General features: G+C 36.1%; 1 protein-coding gene across 1 annotated transcript in view; it reads left to right on the top strand.

The window, feature by feature from the left end:
- PDGFRB (platelet derived growth factor receptor beta) overlaps nucleotides 1-21,355 on the top strand; it is a 247,002-nt gene that overhangs the window by 131,571 nt on the left and 94,076 nt on the right. The window contains exons 6-11 of the mRNA XM_053718652.1: nucleotides 2,115-2,289; nucleotides 3,703-3,895; nucleotides 12,303-12,418; nucleotides 15,761-15,884; nucleotides 17,428-17,648; nucleotides 20,379-20,473. Of these exons, the coding sequence (XP_053574627.1) occupies nucleotides 2,115-2,289; nucleotides 3,703-3,895; nucleotides 12,303-12,418; nucleotides 15,761-15,884; nucleotides 17,428-17,648; nucleotides 20,379-20,473 (924 nt within the window). The remainder of the gene's footprint in view (nucleotides 1-2,114; nucleotides 2,290-3,702; nucleotides 3,896-12,302; nucleotides 12,419-15,760; nucleotides 15,885-17,427; nucleotides 17,649-20,378; nucleotides 20,474-21,355) is intronic.

The following is a 21,355-nucleotide window of genomic DNA, read 5'->3' as shown; positions in this document are numbered from 1 at the left end:
TTCTAATTAAATATTGCTTTTAAAGATAGCTTTAGAAATACTATTATATTGTTAGAATGTTGTATAAACATTCGAAATGAACTAACAAATGTGTTAAAATTTGTTTCATTTTTTGGATGTTGCAAATCATTCGCCCATCCCTAGTAATACCTTTCAAGCACAACATTGATATCTCACAAAAACAACATTAAATCATTATCTGTATTGTTAATCGATCAGTTTTATAATTAAAAAATTAAATATGCACGATCAATGACAAACAAAATAGTTATGTTAGCGCTGCGGAATCTGTTGGCGCTCTACAAATAACCGATAATAGTAGTAATAATAATAATTATGTGGTGGGTTTAGCAATTACATCACAGCTTGACAAACCTGTATGTTGATTGATCACTATTATTAATGCATAGAGATGTTCAGAACTGTCTCTATAGTTGGACCAAGTGGGACCAAAGGAGCCAGGCAGCACTTGATAGGGCCAGCACATTGGGAGAGCGCAATCTGGATAACAATGTTTTTAAGAAAAAATAATCTTATAGGGTGCTCATCTGCATGTTCTTATGTGAAATTTCATTCTCCTGAACATTAATTTTTGAGATAAGTTGATGTAGTGGAAGGAAAGTTGAAGGCAGTTATTTTATTCTTGGACCAGGCACTGCAGGCAGCACAATGTCTTGAGAGAACCCTGAAGATGATAATAGACAACATGAATGCATTAACCTGTTGTGCTCCAAAACCACAGAGCTCTGTAACCACAGAAAGGGGTATGATCAGTATAGTGGGAATGTGTCGTTTTTTGGATTATGGGTTTTGCTAATTTTTATTAGTATAAAAGTGCTTATGATTTCTTTTTAAACTTTCATTGATTGAGAAGGTAGAATTTGTATCTGTTTGGTGATGTTGTTTTCTAATGTCATTCAACCAATGTTACATTCAAATACTTTTTGGGGTATACAGTAATAAGTCAAAAAAGGGTTGTCTGGGGGTCTAGTCACTTCAGCTGCAGAAGAATCAAGAATTTGGATTGTGATCAGTAAAAAATACATTGAGATGTACTCCATAGTTTGGTTTAGAAAAATACTCTAAATCAGTTATGGCCAACTTTCTAACACATGGGGTGGCAGATCGATATGTTAACAGCTTTAGGGGATGCATATAAATGTGTTGCTATTAAACAAACAAATAATAAATATTCTAAAAATGTCCATTAGCACATAGTCAGGTTTTTTGCTAAGGTTGTAGGGTAACCTCTGTATGCTGTTCTTACCTCCAGGGGTTTTTTTTAGTTGTGGTCACCTAAAAGCACACTTGGCATACATTGTTATTTCAGGGTCCGCAAAAATTAGTGCAGGAGGCTGTATATAGCCATGGGCCACTAGTTAGCCATCAAAGCTCTTAAAGGGTCATGAAACCCAAAATTTTATTTCATGATTCAGATAGAGAATACAATTTTAAACAACTTTCCATTTAACTTCTATTATCAAATTTGCTTTATTCTCTTGGAATCCTTTGTTGAAGAAACAGCAAGGCACAAGGGTAGCCAATAACATAAGGAATATATGTGCAACCACCAATCAGCAGCTCCTGAGCCTTCCTAGGTTTGCTTTTCTACAAAGTATAGCAGGAGAATGAAACATATTCGACTATAGGAATAAATTGAAAAGTTGCTTAAAATTACATTCTCTCTCAGGAATCAGGAAAGAAAATAATTGTGTCCCTTTAATGATACATGTTAAGGCTTTTTAAAAGGACATTTTTTTTATTTATATATTTTTTGTTTTGTTTTGGTCCACATAAAAAGAAGGAGGCTACATTTTTTTAAATGCATTACAGGTTTGCAAAAGATTGTTCTCTGCCAGTAGAGCAGTGGGAGTTGTATTTATTAGCCAAAGAAGTAAGAAGCATGCATCCAATACTGCTACATTACTTTCAGTTTAAATTGCTCTTAATTTTTTAAAACATTTTCAGCATGCATGAAGTCTGCTCTTTTATGTGCATAATAGAAGGATTTTGAGTACAGCCTTGCTTTAAAAAACAATAATAATAATAAAAAATATTAGGGGAACATTAATGTAAGCTAACTTAAAAGACTTACATTGTCTAATATTTAACAGAGAGGCATAATCATTGAGCCAGTCACAGACTTCTTCTACGGACCCTCTGAAGATGTGCGTTCAATCTTAACCATCACAAACGTGGATAAGAGAGACTCAGGAACCTATACGTGTAATGCAGCAGAATCGGTGAACGGTGAACAGGATGAAAAAGCAATTGAAGTCACTGTAATTGGTAAATATCTGTGTTTATCAAGCAAGTAGAACAGTAACACATTCTAACTAGAGAAGTGATTGTGTTATTGGCTGTGCTTGAGGAATGCATACCACAAATATATGTGAGACATTCCTGTGTTATCATTACATTATCCTTACTAATTTTAACCTGACTGGATAAAGATATCAGTAGGTACTTTATCCATACAGAAATAGCAGACGTGAACTACACATGAACTGTAAAAAAAACTCAGAAATGCTAAACCAGGTCCCAAGACGAACACCTATTTTAGAAATAAACCAATTGGTTGCTCTATATGTATGTATATATATATATATATATATATATATATATATATATATATATATATATATATATGTGTATATATATATATATATATATATATATATTATTGCTGCAGAATCTGTTGGCATTTTACAAATATCCGATAATAATAATAATAATAATAATAATATATACTGTATATATATATATATATATACTGTATATATATATAATATAATACAAGGCTGTTAATATCAGTTGCATGCAGATTCTAACTGTGCACTTATTTTGGTAATAAATAAATAAACAGCTTTATGGCAAAAGAATAGTTTCTGTTCTAAAAGGCCTACACGTTACTTTTATTAGTAAATAAGACTGTTGGAGCTGCAATGCTGCTACCCAATTTGTGCATTGCTGTTAGTGTATTGATGCCACGAAAGGCATAATCTTCATGTCATGCTTAAAGGGGCACAAATGTGCAAAAAGAACATACACTAATGTGTTAGAACATTTTATTATTGCGCTATTGCTTCTATATAACTATGGGGTCGATCAGAATCTTTTAGAAAAACGTATCTGATGTTCTAAAGAAAAACGCCATTTTTATATATGGGGATTTTTTTAGATAATTTGATGAGTTTTTCTAAAGGGTTGTGTTGACCCATATGTGTTTAATAGGTAAAACACATATTTAAAGGGCCATAATAGTAAAAAAATGACATGCTTGAATTAGTTACATTGCTAGTCATGCAACTAGCGCTGCTGATTAGATCAGCTGTGGATTTCTCTCGGAACCAGCAGTGCTCTGTGAGCAGCAATTATATGGGCCAACATATACCTCTGATATTATGTATATATGTGCATCCTTTGATATCTGATTCTCCTGCAGATTACAAATGTATTTGAACAATACAATATTTAATGTCATGTATATTATGTGTAGTTTACATTGGGTGTTTTTATGTAGAGCTGAGTGGGCGGGGTTATAGAAATCAGTGGGTGTGGTTAATTCTCCCATCACCTGCTTACTTGGTTAATCTGCTACAAAGTGTCGCTAGATTATTATTATTATATTTTTTTTCAATTAACGGTAACTTACTATTTCTGATACTTTTTAATAATTGTTTATGTTGCTGAATTTTGTAGAGCGAGGATTTGTAAAAATTACAATGAATAATAACAGGACTCAATTTTCTGATTTGCATAAAAGCAAATCTTTTGAAGTGGTGATTGATTCTTATCCAAAACCCACCATCGTCTGGTATAAAGACAACATCACTTTGATTGGAAACAACACAAACCAAATAACTATTATAAACCAAAATATATCTGAAAACAGGTGAGTTTCTACAATATCCATATATAATTTATTGTTTATTTTACAACCAGGAGCGTGTGATTTATTATGTGACTTTTTGTACAAATACAATTTGAATAACATTCTGGTTGTACCTGTATTTTTTATAAATGTATGCACAGATCAGGTTTAAAGGTAGATGAAAACCAAATTTTTCTTTTGTGATATTGTTCCATTGATTATCAAATGTAAACTTCTAGTAATAATTATTCATTTTCAAATATTGATTCTCATAAACTTTAAATTAAAGGGATACTGAACCCAAATATTTTCTTTATTTGAAAACGCAGGAATGTAAGCTTACGTGTGGGCCCAATTTTGGTTAGGAACACTGGGTAGCTCTTGCTGATTGGTGGCTACATTTAGCCACCAAACAGCAAGCGCTACCCAGGTGCTGAACCAAAGATGGGCTGGCTCGTAAGCTTACATTCCTGCTTTTTCAAATGAAGATACCAAGAGAAAAAAGAAAAAATGATAATAGGAGTAAATTAGAAAGTTGCTTGAAATTGCATGCTCTATCTGAATCATGAAAGAAAAAAATTGGGTTCAGTATCCCTTTAAGTAAGTAACCTTTGTAATATACACAATGAATGACAGAATCTTTGTTAAACCATTCAAATCTCAAAATACAGACATTTGTCCTTACTTGCTTGGAAATACCGCCTTTACTTTTTTTTGTAGTTTAAAATAGCTATTTTGCCCGTTCAAACCTCCACCTATACTGAAAATCTAAATACTGCCAAACTGGCTATAGAAATGTATGTTATAGAAGCAGCAGTAGAAATCAACCTCCCAGTGGGGGCGGGAGAGAGAAAAAACAGCCCAATTGAAATGTCACTGCAGAATATTTAATTACTAGATGTGCCTTCCAGATCTATTCGGCCATCCAAATCTATTTATATTTTTTTAAATCAATGACATCTGCTGTAAACATTACTTGGAATTAATTTGAATGTGGATTTATTTAATTAGTTTATCTATGGTTGCTAAATAATTAAATGACAATTATTAGGATGTACCTGTTCAGAAATAATACATTTTGGGCTAGATTACAAGTGGCGCTGTATATATTTTTTCTCAATCGCAAAAACCCAGAGTTAAGCTTTTTTGTGCTAGTCAGGTTGCTTTCATATTACAAGTTTTTAAAAAAAATATTTTGCGCTTGCAGTAACCCAAATCTCTTTTAAAGTCAAAAATCAAAAATCGCAATTGCAATTTTGTATTACCCCCCATTGAAATCAATGGAAAAAAAATACCCATTCTATCGCGCAAACACTATAGCATTTTCACAATTGCGCTAACCCAACATGAAAATATAAATATTTAATATTCCAATGTTCTTAAAGGGACATAAAACAAGTTGGGATAGAGACAAAATATAATAATATGTACTTTAATTACTTTACCTGCACATTTATACTGCAGTGCCTCGCCATTAACCCTTTCTTTTTAATTTCTGAATTGTAAAGCTCTAACTCCTCCCACACATTTCCTTCTATGGCTGTATCTATATTTATTGTTGTTTTGGTAGAATGCAAAAGTGCATAGGGATTATCTGCTGGAGCATGCCTAGAAGCTGTGTACTCAGTTAAAATACAATGCCTAAACACTGATAAGGGGCTGGTGGAGTTGGCTGCTCCAGGCATCTTAGCTATGTAATTCAGTTTTCTTATTTTTTTTAAATTATTTTAAAATACTTGCCAGCAATTTTTAAACAATTATTTTTATGTATACTATTTTTAATTAAATAGCTTTTTTAGGATATGCACAGATCTCAACCTATTTTATGTCCCTTTAACATAACGGAATATGTTCTATTTATTAATAATTAAATATTTCTACATATATTTGATGTTTTTTTAAATAAATATATATTTATATCTATCTATCAATATATATATAGAGATGATTATATATAGGTATAGCTATATACAGAGATATAAAGGAATATCTATTGAAAAATATATAGAACATATTTTGCTATGTGCAAAACACTGGAATGTGAAATATTTACAGTAAATACATACGGCTAGATTTAGAGTTTTGTCGGTAAGGACCCGCGTAGCTAACGCCGGCTTTTTTCTGGCCGCACCATGAAAATAACTCTGGTATTGAGAGTCCACATAAAGGCTGCGTTAGGCTCCAAAAAAAGGAGCGTAGAGCATATTTAACGCAGCTTCAACTCTCGATACCAGAGTTGCTTACGCAAGCGGCCAGCCTCAAAAACGTGCTCGTGCACGATTCCCCCATAGGAAACAATGGGGCTGTTTGATCTGAAAAAAAACCTAACACCTGCAAAAAAGCCGCGTTCAGCTCCTAACGCATCCCCATTGTTTGCTATGCGCAAACACTTCCAACGTCTGCACCTAACACTCTAACTTGTACCCCAAGTCTAAACACCCCTAACCTTACACTTATTAACCCCTATTCTTCCGCCCCTGCATATTATTATTAACCCCTAATCTGCCGCTCCGTAAACCGCCGCTACTTACATTATCCTTATGTACCCCTAATCTGCTGCCCTAACATCGCCGACCCTTATATTATATTTATTAACCCCTAATCTGCCCCCCACAACGTCGCCTCCACCTGCCTACACTTATTAACCCCTAATCTGCCGAGCGGACCTGAGCGCTACTATAATAAAGTTATTAACCCCTAATCCGCCTCACTAACCCTATAATAAATAGTATTAACCCCTAATCTGCCCTCCCTAACATCGCCGACACCTAACTTCAATTATTAACCCCTAATCTGCCGACCGGAGCTCACCGCTATTCTAATAAATGTATTAACCCCTAAAGCTAAGTCTAACACTAACACCCCCCTAAATTAAATATAATTTTAATCTAACGAAATTAATTAACTCTTATTAAATAAATTATTCCTATTTAAAGCTAAATACTAACCTGTAAAATAAACCCTAATATAGCTACAATATAAATTATAATTACATTGTAGCTATTTTAGGATTAATATTTATTTTACAGGCAACTTTGTAATTATTTTAACCAGGTACAATAGCTATTAAATAGTTAAGAACTATTTAATAGTTACCTAGTTAAAATAATTACAAAATTACCTGTAAAATAAATCCTAACCTAAGTTAAAATTAAACCTAACACTATACTATCATTAAATTAATTAAATAAAATACCTAGAATTACCTACAATTAAACCTAACACTACACTATCAATACATTAATTAAATACAATATCTACAAATAATTACAATGAAATAAACTAACTAAAGTACAAAAAATAAAAAAGAACTAAGTTACAAAAAATAAAAAAATATCTACAAACATAAGAAAAATATTACAACAATTTTAAACTAATTACACCTACTCTAAGCCCCCTAATAAAACAACAAAGCCCCCCAAAATAAAAAATGCCCTACCCTATTCTAAATTACTAAAGTTAAAAGCTCTTTTACCTTACCAGCCCTGAACAGGGCCCTTTGCGGGGCATGCCCCAAGAAGTTCAGCTCTTTTGCCTGTAAAAAAAACATACAATACCCCCCCCCAACATTACAACCCACCACCCACATACCCCTAATCTAACCCAAACCCCCCTTAAATAAACCTAACACTAAGCCCCTGAAGAACTTCCTACCTTGTCTTCACCATACCAGGTTCACCGATCGGTCCTGAAGAGCACCTCCGATGTCCTGATCCAAGCCCAAGCGGGGGGCTGAAGATGTCCATGATCCGGTAGAAGTCTTCATCCAAGCGGGGCAGAAGAGGTCTTCCATCCGATTGAAGTCTTCATCCAAGCGGGGCAGAAGAGATCTTCCATCCGATTGAAGTCTTCATCCAGGCGGCATCTTCTATCGACATCCATCTGGAACGGAGCGGCAGCATCCTGAAGACCTCCGACGCGGAACATCCATCCTGGCCGACGACTGAACGACGAATGACGGTTCCTTTAAATGACGTCATCCAAGATGGCGTCCCTCGAATTCCGATTGGCTGATAGGATTCTATCAGCCAATCGGAATTAAGGTAGGAATATTCTGATTGGCTGATGGAATCAGCCAATCAGAATCAAGTTCAATCCGATTGGCTGATCCAATCAGCCAATCAGATTGAGCTCGCATTCTATTGGCTGTTCCGATCAGCCAATAGAATGCGAGCTAAATCTGATTGGCTGATTCCATCAGCCAATCAGAATATTCCTACCTTAATTCCGATTGGCTGATAGAATCCTATCAGCCAATCGGAATTCGAGGGACGCCATCTTGGATGACGTCATTTAAAGGAACCGTCATTCGTCGTTCAGTCGTCGGCCAGGATGGATGTTCCGCGTCGGAGGTCTTCAGGATGCTGCCGCTCCGTTCCAGATGGATGTCGATAGAAGATGCCGCCTGGATGAAGACTTCAATCGGATGGAAGACCTCTTCTGCCCCGCTTGGATGAAGACTTCAATCGGATGGAAGACCTCTTCTGCCCCGCTTGGATGAAGACTTCTACTGGATCATGGACATCTTCAGCCCCCCGCTTGGGCTTGGATCAGGACATCGGTGGAGCTCTTCAGGACCGATCGGTGAACCTGGTATGGTGAAGACAAGGTAGGAAGATCTTCAGGGGCTTATTGTTAGGTTTATTTAAGGGGGGTTTGGGTTAGATTAGGGGTATGTGGGTGGTGGGTTGTAATGTTGGGGGGGGGGTATTGTATGTTTTTTTTACAGGCAAAAGAGCTGAACTTCTTGGGGCATGCCCCGCAAAGGGCCCTGTTCAGGGCTGGTAAGGTAAAAGAGCTTTTAACTTTAGTAATTTAGAATAGGGTAGGGCATTTTTTATTTTGGGGGGCTTTGTTATTTAATTAGGGGGCTTAGAGTAGGTGTAATTAGTTTAAAATTGTTGTAATATTTTTCTTATGTTTGTAGATATTTTTTTATTTTTTGTAACTTAGTTCTTTTTCATTTTTTGTACTTTAGTTAGTTTATTTCATTGTAGTTATTTGTAGGTATTATATTTAATTAATTTATTGATAGTGTAGTGTTAGGTTTAATTGTAGGTAATTGTAGGTATTTTATTATTAGTGTTAGGTTTAATTGTAACTTAGGTTAGGATTTATTTTACAGGTAATTTTGTAATTATTTTAACTAGGTAACTATTAAATAGTTCTTAACTATTTAATAGCTATTGTACCTGGTTAAAATAATTACAAAGTTGCCTGTAAAATAAATATTAATCCTAAAATAGCTACAATGTAATTATAATTAATATTGTAGCTATATTAGGATTTATTTTACAGGTAAGTATTTAGCTTTAAATAGGAATAATTTATTTAATAAGAGTTAATTAATTTCGTTAGATGTAAATTATATTTAACTTAGGGGGGTGTTAGTGTTAGGGTTAGACTTAGCTTTAGGGGTTAATACATTTATTTGAGTAGCGGTGAGGTCCGGTCGGCAGATTAGGGGTTAATAATTGAAGTTAGGTGTCGGCGATGTTAGGGAGGGCAGATTAGGGGTTAATACTATTTATTATAGGGTTAGTGAGGCGGATTAGGGGTTAATAACTTTATTATAGTAGCGCTCAGGTCCGCTCGGCAGATTAGGGGTTAATAAGTGTAGTCAGGTGGAGGCGACGTTGTGGGGGGCAGATTAGGGGTTAATAAATATAATATAGGGGTCGGCGGTGTTAGGGGCAGCAGATTAGGGGTACATAAGGATAACGTAGGTGGCGGCGCTTTGCGGTCAGCAGATTAGGGGTTAATAAGTGTAGGTAGCTGGCGGCGACGTTGTGGGGGGCAGGTTAGGGGTTACTAAATATAATATAGGGGTCGGCGGTGTTAGGGGCAACAGATTAGGGGTACATAAGGATAACGTAGTTGGCGGTCGGCAGATTAGATGTTAAAAAAATTTAATCGAGTGGCGGCGATGTGGGGGGACCTCGGTTTAGGGGTACATAGGTAGTTTATGGTTGTTAGTGTACTTTAGAGTACAGTAGTTAAGAGCTTTATGAACCGGCGTTAGCCCAGAAAGCTCTTAACTACTGACTTTTTTCCTGCGGCTGGAGTTTTGTCTTTAGAGTTCTAACGCTCACTTCAGCCACGACTCTAAATACCGGAGTTAGAAAAATCCCATTGAAAAGATAGGATACGCAATTTACGTAAGGGGATCTGCGGTATGGAAAAGTCGCGGCTGAAAAGTGAGCGTTAGACCCTTTTTTGACTGACTCCAAATACCGGAGTTAGCCTAAAACCAGCGTTAGGAGCCTCTAACGCTGGTTTTCACGGCTAACGCCAAACTCCAAATCTAGGCCATAGTTAATAAACATATCTATATACATACAAATACATCTTTATCAATGTATCTGTATGTTAAAGTACTTTGGCTGCTTTTTTTTTTTGCTATCACCCGAGATCTCATATCTTTGAGCACTTATAATTTTTCTGTGCAATATTTTTTTAATAATGTTTATTAGATTGTGTTTTTATGAGTGTTTCTGTACTTTGTAATGTATTTTTGATGTCTTTTGTGACACTTTTTTGTTTCGGAAAACAGTTAACCACAACTGAGATCGTGGTAAAGATTGGAGCGTTAATCGAGATTTTGCTTAACTTGTAATATCAACACAATTAAAAATGCTCACGAAAATACGATATCGCTTGCACAAAACCGTTTGCGCCTTACTTGAAATCTAGCCCTTTATACATAGTCGGCTAGATTACAAGTGTTGAGCTAACTGTAGTGCAAGTGCGGTATGGTTTCTGTTAGGCTCCCACAAGCAAAAACGTTTGCGGGAGCCTAACAAAAACCATACCGCACTTGCGCTACAGTTATCACAACACTTGTAATCTAGGCGAGTGCTTATTACATAAACAGTGTTTTTCACTGCAACACTTAAAGGTATAGTCCAGCTTAAAAATGTTATTTATTATTTTTATAGAACTCAGAAATTAATTTTACATGAGATATTTATCATACAAATTAGTGAAACATAAAATAATTTTTTAACTTACTCTAAATTCCATTTTCAAGTCCTCAAAATATTTTTAAAACACCACTCAGGAAAAACATTCAGCTAGATTACGAGTTTTGCGGTATGTATGAAAAAGCAGCGTTAAGGCTCATAACCCTGCCTTTTCACTACCGCTGGTATTACGAGTCTTGCAGATTGAGCTCGCATTCTATTGGCTGATTGGGACAACCAATAGGTATTGCATCAGTCAATAGGATTTTTTCACCTTTAATTCCGATTGGCTGATAGAATTAATAAGTATAATGTAGGTGTCAGCAATGTCGGGGGCGGCAGATTAGGGGTTAATAAGTGTAAGATTAGGGGTGTTTAGACTCGGGGTTCATGTTAGGGTGTTAGGTATAAGCTTAAATTTTGTTTCCCCATAGGAATTAATGGGGCTGCGTTACGGAGCTTTACGCTGCATTATTGCAGGTGTTAGACTTTTTTTCAGCCAGCTCTCCCCATTGATGTCTATGGGGAAATCGTGCACGAGCCCGTAAAACCATCTCACCACGGCTTTCAGCAGCGCTGGTATTGGAGTGCGGTATGGAGCACAATTTTGCTCTACGCTCACTTTTTGCCTGATAATGCTGGGTTTTTATAAACCTGTAATACCAGCGCTGTAATGAAGTGAGCGGTGACAATAACGTGCAAGTTAGCACCGCTCCGCTCATAACGCAAAACTCATAATCTAGCTGATTGTTTTTAGTCTTTTTCATGGCGCTGTTTTTGTCCAATCATTTGTAATATCCAAATTAGATTATATTAGTCTGTGTGCGCGCATGTTCATGAGTATTAGCTAATTTTCTACTTCATTTCAGTCATGCTATATTCCAGGAAGTGTTTGTGAGGGAAGCAATGTTGGTATAAGCGCTTACTTTTACGGAGATCTCACTGGGGTGAAGTGACAGCCTCTGTGTACAAAAGAGGTGTCTGTTAGGGGCTGTAAAAGATTTGGCTCTTTTTTTTTATAAATGTCAAGAATAAATGTAATATATTTAATATAAACTTTTGATTTTGAAAGTACAATAAATCTTCACATGAACCCGCTAGCTGTCCACAAAATGAAGTGGCAAGCTTGCAAATGAACAGAGGGAAACGTAAATGAGCGGGTTAGCGTGACATCTCTTATGAACTGCAGTCGATGTGTGCTAGTAAGGCTCGTTCATAAACCACATTCAAGGTTGTATATGAATACAATCAAACACATTGGCTAAAGAAAAGAAAAAAAGGAAGTGGAAAAAGAGGAATTTTTAACATTAAATATTTTAAAAAAATAAACAATTTTTAAATACAATAAATTAGAAAGTATAATGTTTTTATTAAATAATTACAAAAATGATAATAAAAAAACCACACTGGAATATCCCTTTAATACACCCAGAAAGTCACAAATATTCTGTAATTGTGTTTGCCAGATATGTCAGTGAATTGTCCCTTGTACGTGTCAAAGAACAAGACAGAGGGTTTTACACCCTCAGAGTTTATCATGAGGATGACTTTCAGGAGCATTCATTCTACCTACAGATTAATGGTGAGTGATATTTGTAGTTTAATCTGTTACATTTTGTTTTTCAAGTTTGTTAAGGGGCTACCAATTTATGTAATATATAGCTAGGCCATGCTACCTCAAATTATTTTAAAAAAATGTCATAAGATCATGTTTTTTAATAACTTTATTGATTTTTTTTCCAACCTTTAAAAAAGGCAAATAACAAGAAATAAATATGATACCTTATAGCAGGGATTGCCAACTAAGTGAGTGGCCTTTGCTATTGACACATTTGAAAGAAAGAATCTTTATTAAACCATTTAGATGTCACAATACAGAGATATGCCCTTAAAGGGACATGACACCCACATTTTTTCTTTAATGATTTAGAAAGAGAATGTCATTTTAAACATCTTTCTAATTTACTTATATTATCTAATTTGTTTTATTCTCTTGATATTCTTTGCTGAAAAGCATATCTAGATATGCTAAGTAGCTGATGATTGGTTGCTGCACATAGAAGCCTCGTGTGATTGGCTCACCATGCGCATTGCTTTTTCTTCAACTAAGGATATCTAAAAAATGAAGCAAAATAAATAATAGAAGTAAATTGTAATGTTGTTTAAATTTCTATTCTCTATCTGAATCATGAAAGAAAGATTTTGGGTTTAGTGGCCCTTTAATTGGTATTTATTCCAAAAGCACCACCCTCCTTCCTGTATGTTGAGTCTTTTATTTAGGCAGACAGCTGTAGTAATTAGAGCAGCATTTTGTTGCTGTTGAAGGGACAGTGTGTTGTTATATGGTACCTTATAGCAGGGATGGCCAACTAACAGCCCAAGGGCCACATGCACCTTCTGCGCTAGTTTTTGCTCTCCTTGGGACTAGCAGAGCAAAGAGTGTGTGACATAGTTTTTGTGGCCTCCAATAAAATCAGAACCAAAATTTGATTGGTCACAACTCAAAAGAACCCTCTGGAGGAAGACTAACAGACAGTGTACCATGCAACCATACCTGGCCCTGCATCTTTAGAACGTTACACGAAATATATTGTTATATGTGTGTTTAATAGGTTTTTTAAACTATTGATCTTCACCCTTCATGTGTTAGGAAGTGCCTTATAGAATACTTTATTTATGTGAATAAAGAAGCAAGTGAAGAGTGGAGTATTGCAACATGATCATGGATTATAATGGTCTTCTGAACATCATGTCCTGCATTTCACATATCATAGAGATTTACTATAGAGGTTTTGCAGATTTAATCCAGTATTTTTTTTTGTCCTCTCATTCAATCTAATTAATGGAATATGAAACCCAAAATGTTACTTTCATGATTCAGATAGAGCATGCAATTTTAAACAACTTTCTAATCTACTTTTTATTTTCAAATGTTCTTTGTTATCTTGGTATCTTTTGTGGAAAAGCAGGGATGTAAGCTTAGGATCTGGCCCATTTTTGGAGCACTATATGGCAGCAGTTTTGCAAGTATGTTATCAATTTGCAAGAGCACTAGATTGCAGCACTATATGTTGTGCTCTAAATGCTTACCTTGATATTTCTTCAACACAGAATATCATGGGATTAAAGCAAATTTGATAATAGAATTAAAATGGAAATTTTTTAAATGGTATGCTCTGTCTGAATTACAAAATATTTTTATGGGGGTTCATATCCCTTTAATTAGGTCAATTGTACAAATGCAAACAGTAAAAGAAAATACAATAGATACAATAAATAAAAAATAATAAAAGACCTCTTACCTAATGCCCTTTTGAGCTCATGTTCCTATCCTGAGCTGTATATAATCAATAAATAAAATACTTATATTACCTGTTTAACCAACAAATGCCTATAGCTAATACTTTCATCAATACATTCATGAGATGTCTGCAGGATTGTGTTTTGGAAATGCTTTGCACTAAACAAACATACTACTCAACCTTCTGTCCAGAGAAATTGGGCCTGGAGGTAAGGAGGTGTAACTTTATGGTTAGGGGAGCCAGATGTGATTGGTGAGGGATGAGTTTTGGGTGGTCCAGCTGCACAATTTTGGCAGTTTTCAGAGGTCTATTTCTCTAGTCTTGGCAGTCTTTATTTGGGGTTTGGAACATTTAGAGGCTACTCTTACACAGAGCATTGTGAGAGCCCTGAATAGGGATCACAGTTACAACCTGAATTTTCAAAGCTGGAATATCTAAGAAGGGATTGCAGGTCCCAAAATAGGAGTGTTCTATTGCATTTGTGGATAATTTTGAACCTCTTTAAGTGAGATTGTATTTTCTCTGAAGCATAGTGCTTGCTACAAGCCACCTCCTAAGTAATAAGTAAAATAAAAGTGGGGTACAAATCCCCCACAGTCTTCCTTCCAGTATGTTTTGTATTTTATTTTTTTGCAATATATGAGGAAAAGAGACACCAGGAGTATGTTATTTTTATAGCATGTGTTTAATGACATTTAAAAGTAAGCTAAGTGTAAGACGTGCATTGAGAAAAAAATATTTTCAGACTTAATAATTAGAAAAAATGCTTTTTCCTTTTGTCTGATATTCATTCATTTGAAATGTGTTAGCATTAATTAATTAATTAAATAATTAATTAACTACGGCAGAATGCCAACAGTATATGCGCATCAATTTATACTTAAAATGTTGAAAAGGGTGAACCTTAAAGGGACATTATACACTCATTTTTTCTTTGCATAAATGTTTTGTAGATAATCTATTTATATAGCCCATAAAGTTTTTTTTTTTAATTAATGTATAGTTTTGCTTATTTTTAAATAACATTGCTCTGATTTTCAGACTCCTAACCAAGCCCCAAAGTTTTATGTGAATACGCTCGACTACCTAATCCAGCTTGCCCCTGTTTGTGTAAAGGGTCTTTTCATATGCAAAAGAAGGGGGAGGGGGGGGAGTGTCTTATTTGCCACTTGCAGTGGGCTTTCCAGCTACCTTTTCAACAGAGCCAAAGTGACAGCTTCTAAGTAAGTTTTTAAACAGTTTTATACTGGATTTTTATATCAGTATCTGTGCATCTTATTCTTTATAGTAGTGTCTATTACATGCAGTTATATGAAAATGAGTGTATACTGTCCCTTTAATACCCATTGTGGGCGCTTAATCATAGAATGAAGACGGTACTCATACATAAAAGGCTGCACCTATCCAGATAAAGTCATTGGAATTCTTTTTAGTCAAGTGAAGCTTGATACTGTTAATACAAATGTCTCACAGTCACTGGGAAGATAAACGAGCAGATAGTTTATAACTTGCAGTGTGTTATGCTGTAGTGCTGTTAGATGGATGATGCTATTTTTTACTCTTGCTATAATGACTTTACTAGATTGACAAATAATGTGTTTCCTCCTCCCTGTCCTGAATAGTTCCAGCTGAAATTAAGGAACTGGTAGATACGCACCCAGCCAGTGGCGGTCAGATAGTGACGTGCAGGAGTAAAGGAATCCCCATACCAGACATTACGTGGTACATCTGCCGAGAACTAAAAAGGTAATAAAATGTCATTTGTACAAACACTTTCAGGAGTCATTTGGGGAAGATGTTCTTATTATAAATAATTGGTGATGGATCATATAGAATTAACAGAACTATTATCAAACAAATACAGTAAGGGAGTTCCGATACTAGTAAAATGTGTATCGTTCACTGTTCCAGTGATGGCTTTTACCTTGCACTGGGTATACTTCCATGTACGTGCACATTCATAGCTGCATTTTATTCACTAAACACATCACCATTCACCACCAGCTCCTATAAATGCAGAAAAAGGAGCATACAGCTTCTGCCTTGTGTGCCCCATATACATTAAAACCTATCAATAAAATAATTCTATATTAGTTTAAGTAACAGTATTTATGGTATTACAAGTGAATTGCAATTTTTATTTCAAAATAGAAAGGCACTGTACTAAGGCATGCAGCTGATGAAAGTTCATTGTATTCTAAGCTTCTGCATGAATGCCCTTTCCAATGGGCTAAGCATTCTCTCACTCCCACCCCTCGTTGGTAGCTTGATTTCTGCTTCTGCCTCTTGTTTCTATAGCTATTCTATAGCTGGTAAATCAGTATTGATTTTTTTTCAGTATAGGTGTTGATGTCAAACAAAAGCAGTTATTTAAAATGTCAAAATAAAGGTAAATTAGTTATTTGTAAACAATGTAATCAAATCCAGCGGGTAAATTGGATTATCAGGAACACTTTAAAGGGGGTGGGGACTTTACAATGCAATGTTTCTTTAATTTCTAGTTATAGCTGTCTATGGCCTGATGATAAAAGAATATTCAAACCCAGGAGACATGGCTTTTTTTGTCTCACCAGTCTCATGATCCATTCGCCTGGCAATATTTTATAAAAAAGTGGGTTTACCCTCTCTTTCCTGTCAAGTGGTGATGTGTTTTCTATAGGAAACAATAGGAATAGATGCACACATTACAAGTAAACTTGTATCTTGGTAGTGGGGGGGGGGGGAGAGCATTAAAAGCAAGTTTACATAACATATAATGTACATTCACTGAGGGCTGCATATATTAAAAGGCTGGCGGATAGCTTCTCAACTTGCGAAGCTGTCCTCCCACCTGCCTTCGCTGCATACGGGCAGCGGATCTGCTGATGAGTGTTTAATGCCCGCCGTTTCATTTGTGCGAGTGAAGGGACTGTCAAGCTCTCTGTGATTTCTCTCCACCACCTCTGAGGTGGCGAAGAGTGTAAGAAGCAGCAGTCTGATGACCGTTGCTTCTTACATTGCAGGAAGCAGGCTCACATATGCGAACCTGCCCGCAAAGGCTCCGGAGCCGCTCCCGCTGCTTCGTACATGGAGCCCAAAAACTAAAAATTGTTTCTGTCTAGTAACAATTCAAATAATATATATGTAAACTAAGCTTCACTGTGCATTCAGTAGATTTCTTACTATCCACTGAAAGGCCTGTGAGACTGGTATAGATATAAAGGTGCACCTAAGATGGAGGATAGTCTTTTTAAAATTATAAAATATTTTATTTTGTTCTATTTTTAATGGAAATGTATCTCTGAATTAGATGTAGCAATAAAGGATGGGAGCCCTGGAAAATGTTGGACAACAGCTCTTCAGAAGTGGATTTTGAGAAGAACTTTACTTACCTTACGTTAGATGAGCACAACTTGTACAACGTGAAGAGCGTACTTCACTTCCGAGGTGTGGAAGAATCCTTTGCAGTTCGCTGTTCTGGACAAAATGCTCTTGGGAGACACCACCTAGATGTTACTCTTGTGCCGCACTGTGAGTAAATATAAGTCAAAAAGGTTCTTAAGCATAATCCTTATAGGGAAATTTATTTGGGCTCTTGCTGTGAAGCACTAAAGTAGTGGTGCAAAGTTCTACTATATTTTATCAAAATTCTGCACTCTTCTAAATGTCTCCATGTTACACTTCTTCAATATAACAACTATCTTTTTAGAATGTTTGTATGTCTTAATTTATTAAGAAAGTGGTTAGAACAGCAGATAATATACAATACTTTATAATATATAAAGTATCAAAGTTTCATAGCTTGTTCTTAACATGTCCAAAAGATTAATCCCTTGGCTCATATTCAATGTTTTGAAGCTATCCTTGGTAGTCAAGGGCTAAACTGCTGGTCACGGGACATTAACTTTATAGCATATATTAAAAGTCAATCACTGAATTGTGAAAGAAATGTTTTAAAATAAGTTAATACTGTAATTTTTTAACATAGTTTGCAAGGTTTTGCACATCAAGCACAGTTCAGGGTTATTCTACTTGAAAAGATGGGTGGATTCCATGTTGCTGGTCTTTGCTTTGGCCAATGAAGGGTAGCTGCAAATGAGCGCTGCCCTGATTTAACTACTGTGCGGAATCTTACTGTCTTGCTGTGACAGAGGGACAGTATTTGGTTTGGGCTATGAGTCTTTTTGAGGAAGAGATTAGGAGGCCCATTTATCAAGCTCCGGATGGAGCTTGAGGGCCCGTGTTTCTGGCGAGCCTGCAGGCTCACCAGAAACACCAGTTATGAAGCAGCGGTCTAAAGACCGCTGCTCCATAACCTTTCCGCCTGCTCTGAGCAGGCGGACAGACATCCCCGCAATTCAACCCGATCGAGTGCGATTGGGTTGATTGACACCCCCTGCTGGCGGCCAATTGGCCTCAAATCTGCAGGGGGCGGCGTTGCACCAGCAGCTCTTGTGAGTATTGCTCTCAGCATTCAGCGAGATCTGTCGGATCAGGTCCGACAGACCTTTGTTAAATAGGCCCCATGGTCTCAGCTGTGTTTTTGTTTGCTAGAATCTTGCTGTCACCATACTTAAATGACCATTAAATACAGTAAAATTGCATGATCAACAAATACATATTAAAAATATAATGCAAAAGCATTTAAGGGCCGATTTATCAAGGACCGAACGACCCCTGATGCCCCTGTTTCTGGGCGAGCCTTCAGGCTCACCGGAAACAGCAGTTATGAAGCAGCAGTCTTAAGACCGCTGCTCCTTAACTGGTCAGCCGCCTCTGAGGCTGCGGACATCAATCCGCCCAATCCTATATGATCGGGCTGATTGACACCCCTTGCTAGCGGCCGATTGGCCACGAATCTGCAGGCGGCATTAAACAAGCAGTTCACTAGAACTGGTATGTTAAATGCCAGTAGATAAGTAAAAGTTAAGCGCTACAAGCAAGGGTGTGGGAGAGGACTATAATAAAAATACAATTTATACTGATATATATTAGAAGGGTGTGTGTAAAGAATTCAAATGGCCAAAAAACAGTGTCTAAATGTTAAAAGTCAAGAGACAAGAAGGGACTGTATTTATATCCAACACTAAAAAAAATGTATACATAAAAGACGACAATCTAAAGTGTATCTAAAAGAAAATATATACTCGATACAAGCAAGATGTTACGATTAATGTTTTAATAATGCATATGCTGTCGGCATTCAGTGATGACTGGCGGACATGATCCGCCAGACATTGATAATTCGGCCCCTTAGACGGAATTTCAAAAGTGTAGAAAGAAATTCTTGCAAATTTCAATAATTTTCCTTCTCCTATATATATATATATATATATATATATATATATATATATATATATATATATATATATATATATATATATATACTTTGAATTCTGGCACAATGGTGTATACAATGGTGTATCTGAATCAGGAAAGTTTAATTTTGACTTTTGTGTTCCTATAAAGGGACACTAAACCCAAATGTTTTCTTTTATGATTTGGATAGAGCATGCAACTTTAAGCAACTTCCTAATTTACTCCTATTATCAATTTTTCTTCGTTCTCTTGGTATCTTTATTTGAAAAAGCAGGAATGGAAGCTTAGGGGCCGTCCCATTTTTGGTTCAGAACACTGGATAGTACTTGCTGATTGGTGGCTACATGTGATTGTTTTCAAAGATAGATAATCCCTTTATTACCCATTTCCCAGTTTTCCACAGCCGACATAGTTATATTAATATACGTTTAACCTCTGTTATTACCTTGTATCTAAGCCTCTTTTGACAGCCCCCTGATCACATGACTTTTTATTTATTATCTATTTATTTGCATTTTAGCTGTGTTGTGCAGAACCCATGGGCGTGAGCGCAATGTTATCTATATGGCCCACATTAACTAGCAGTCTCCTGTTGTGAAAAGCCAGTAAAAAAGCATGTGATAAGAGGCTGTCTGTTGTGGCTTAGAAACAGGCAGAGATTTAGAGGTTTAAATGTTATAAAGTATATTAATATAACAATGTTGGTTGTGCAACGCTGGGGAATGGGTAGTAAAGGCATTGTCTATCTTTTTAAAACCAATAACAAATTTAGTGTTGACTGTTCCTTTAAGTAAATTTATAAACCACAGACCATTTCCAAGTGATTAATACAATACCTGTTATCATTAATTTATATGTGGTCTTAGCTCATCTTTGTTCAGTTATTATAGTGGCTAAATACAAATCTACTTTGTAATTGGTTTATATTCTTTTGTATTTCAGCTCTTCCCTTCAAGGTTGTCCTTATATCTGCTATTCTGGCTTTAGTGGTGTTGGTTGTTATTTTTCTCACAATCCTTATCATTTTGTGGCAAAAGGTAAGTGTCTGTTAATTTGTTCATCTATTTCCTTTTCAGCAGGTTTCAGCAAATACTAGGAAAATTAGGAATCTAAGGCTTAGATTACGAGTTTTGCGTTAGAGGCTGTGCGGTGCTAACGAGCAGTTTATGCTCACTGCTCACTTACAGACAGCGCTGGTATTACGGGTTTTTACAAACCTGGCGTTAGCCGCAAAAAAAGTGAGCGTAGAGCAAAATTTTGCTCCACATCTCACCTCAATACCAGCGCTGCTTACGTTAGCGGTGAGCTGGTAAAACGTGCTTGTGCACGATTTCCCCATAGGAATCAATGGGGGAGAGCCGGCTGAAACACCTTCAAAAAAGCAGCGTAAAGCTCCTAATGTAGCCCCATTGATTCCTATGGGGAAATAAAAGTTATGTCTACACCTAACACCCTAACATGAACCCCGAGTCTAAACACCCCTAATCTTACACTTATTAACCCCTAATCTGCTACCCCCAACATCGCCGACACCTACATTTTATTTATTATCCCATACTCTGCCACCCCCAACGTCACCGCCACTATAATAAAGTTATTAACCCCTAAAACTAAGTTTAACCCTAACCCTAACACCCCCTAACTTAAATATAATTAAAATAAATCTAAATAAAATTACTACAATTAACTAAATAATTCCTATTTAAAACTAAATACTTACCTATAAAATAAACCCTAAGCTAGTACAAAAAAACACTAAATTACAGAAAATAATAAAAAAATTACACGATTTTTAAACTAATTACACCTAATCTAATCCCCCGAAATAAAAAAGCCCCCCCCCAAAATAAATAAAAGCCCTACCCTACACTAAATTACAAATAGCCCTTAAAAGGGCCTTTTGCGGGGCATTGCCCCAA

The sequence above is a fragment of the Bombina bombina genome, chromosome 6 (genome assembly GCF_027579735.1).
Source record: "Bombina bombina isolate aBomBom1 chromosome 6, aBomBom1.pri, whole genome shotgun sequence".
Lineage (NCBI taxonomy): Eukaryota > Metazoa > Chordata > Amphibia > Anura > Bombinatoridae > Bombina > Bombina bombina.
Note: the sequence above shows the minus strand (reverse complement) of the source record. Positions and strands in the feature narration are given on the sequence as shown.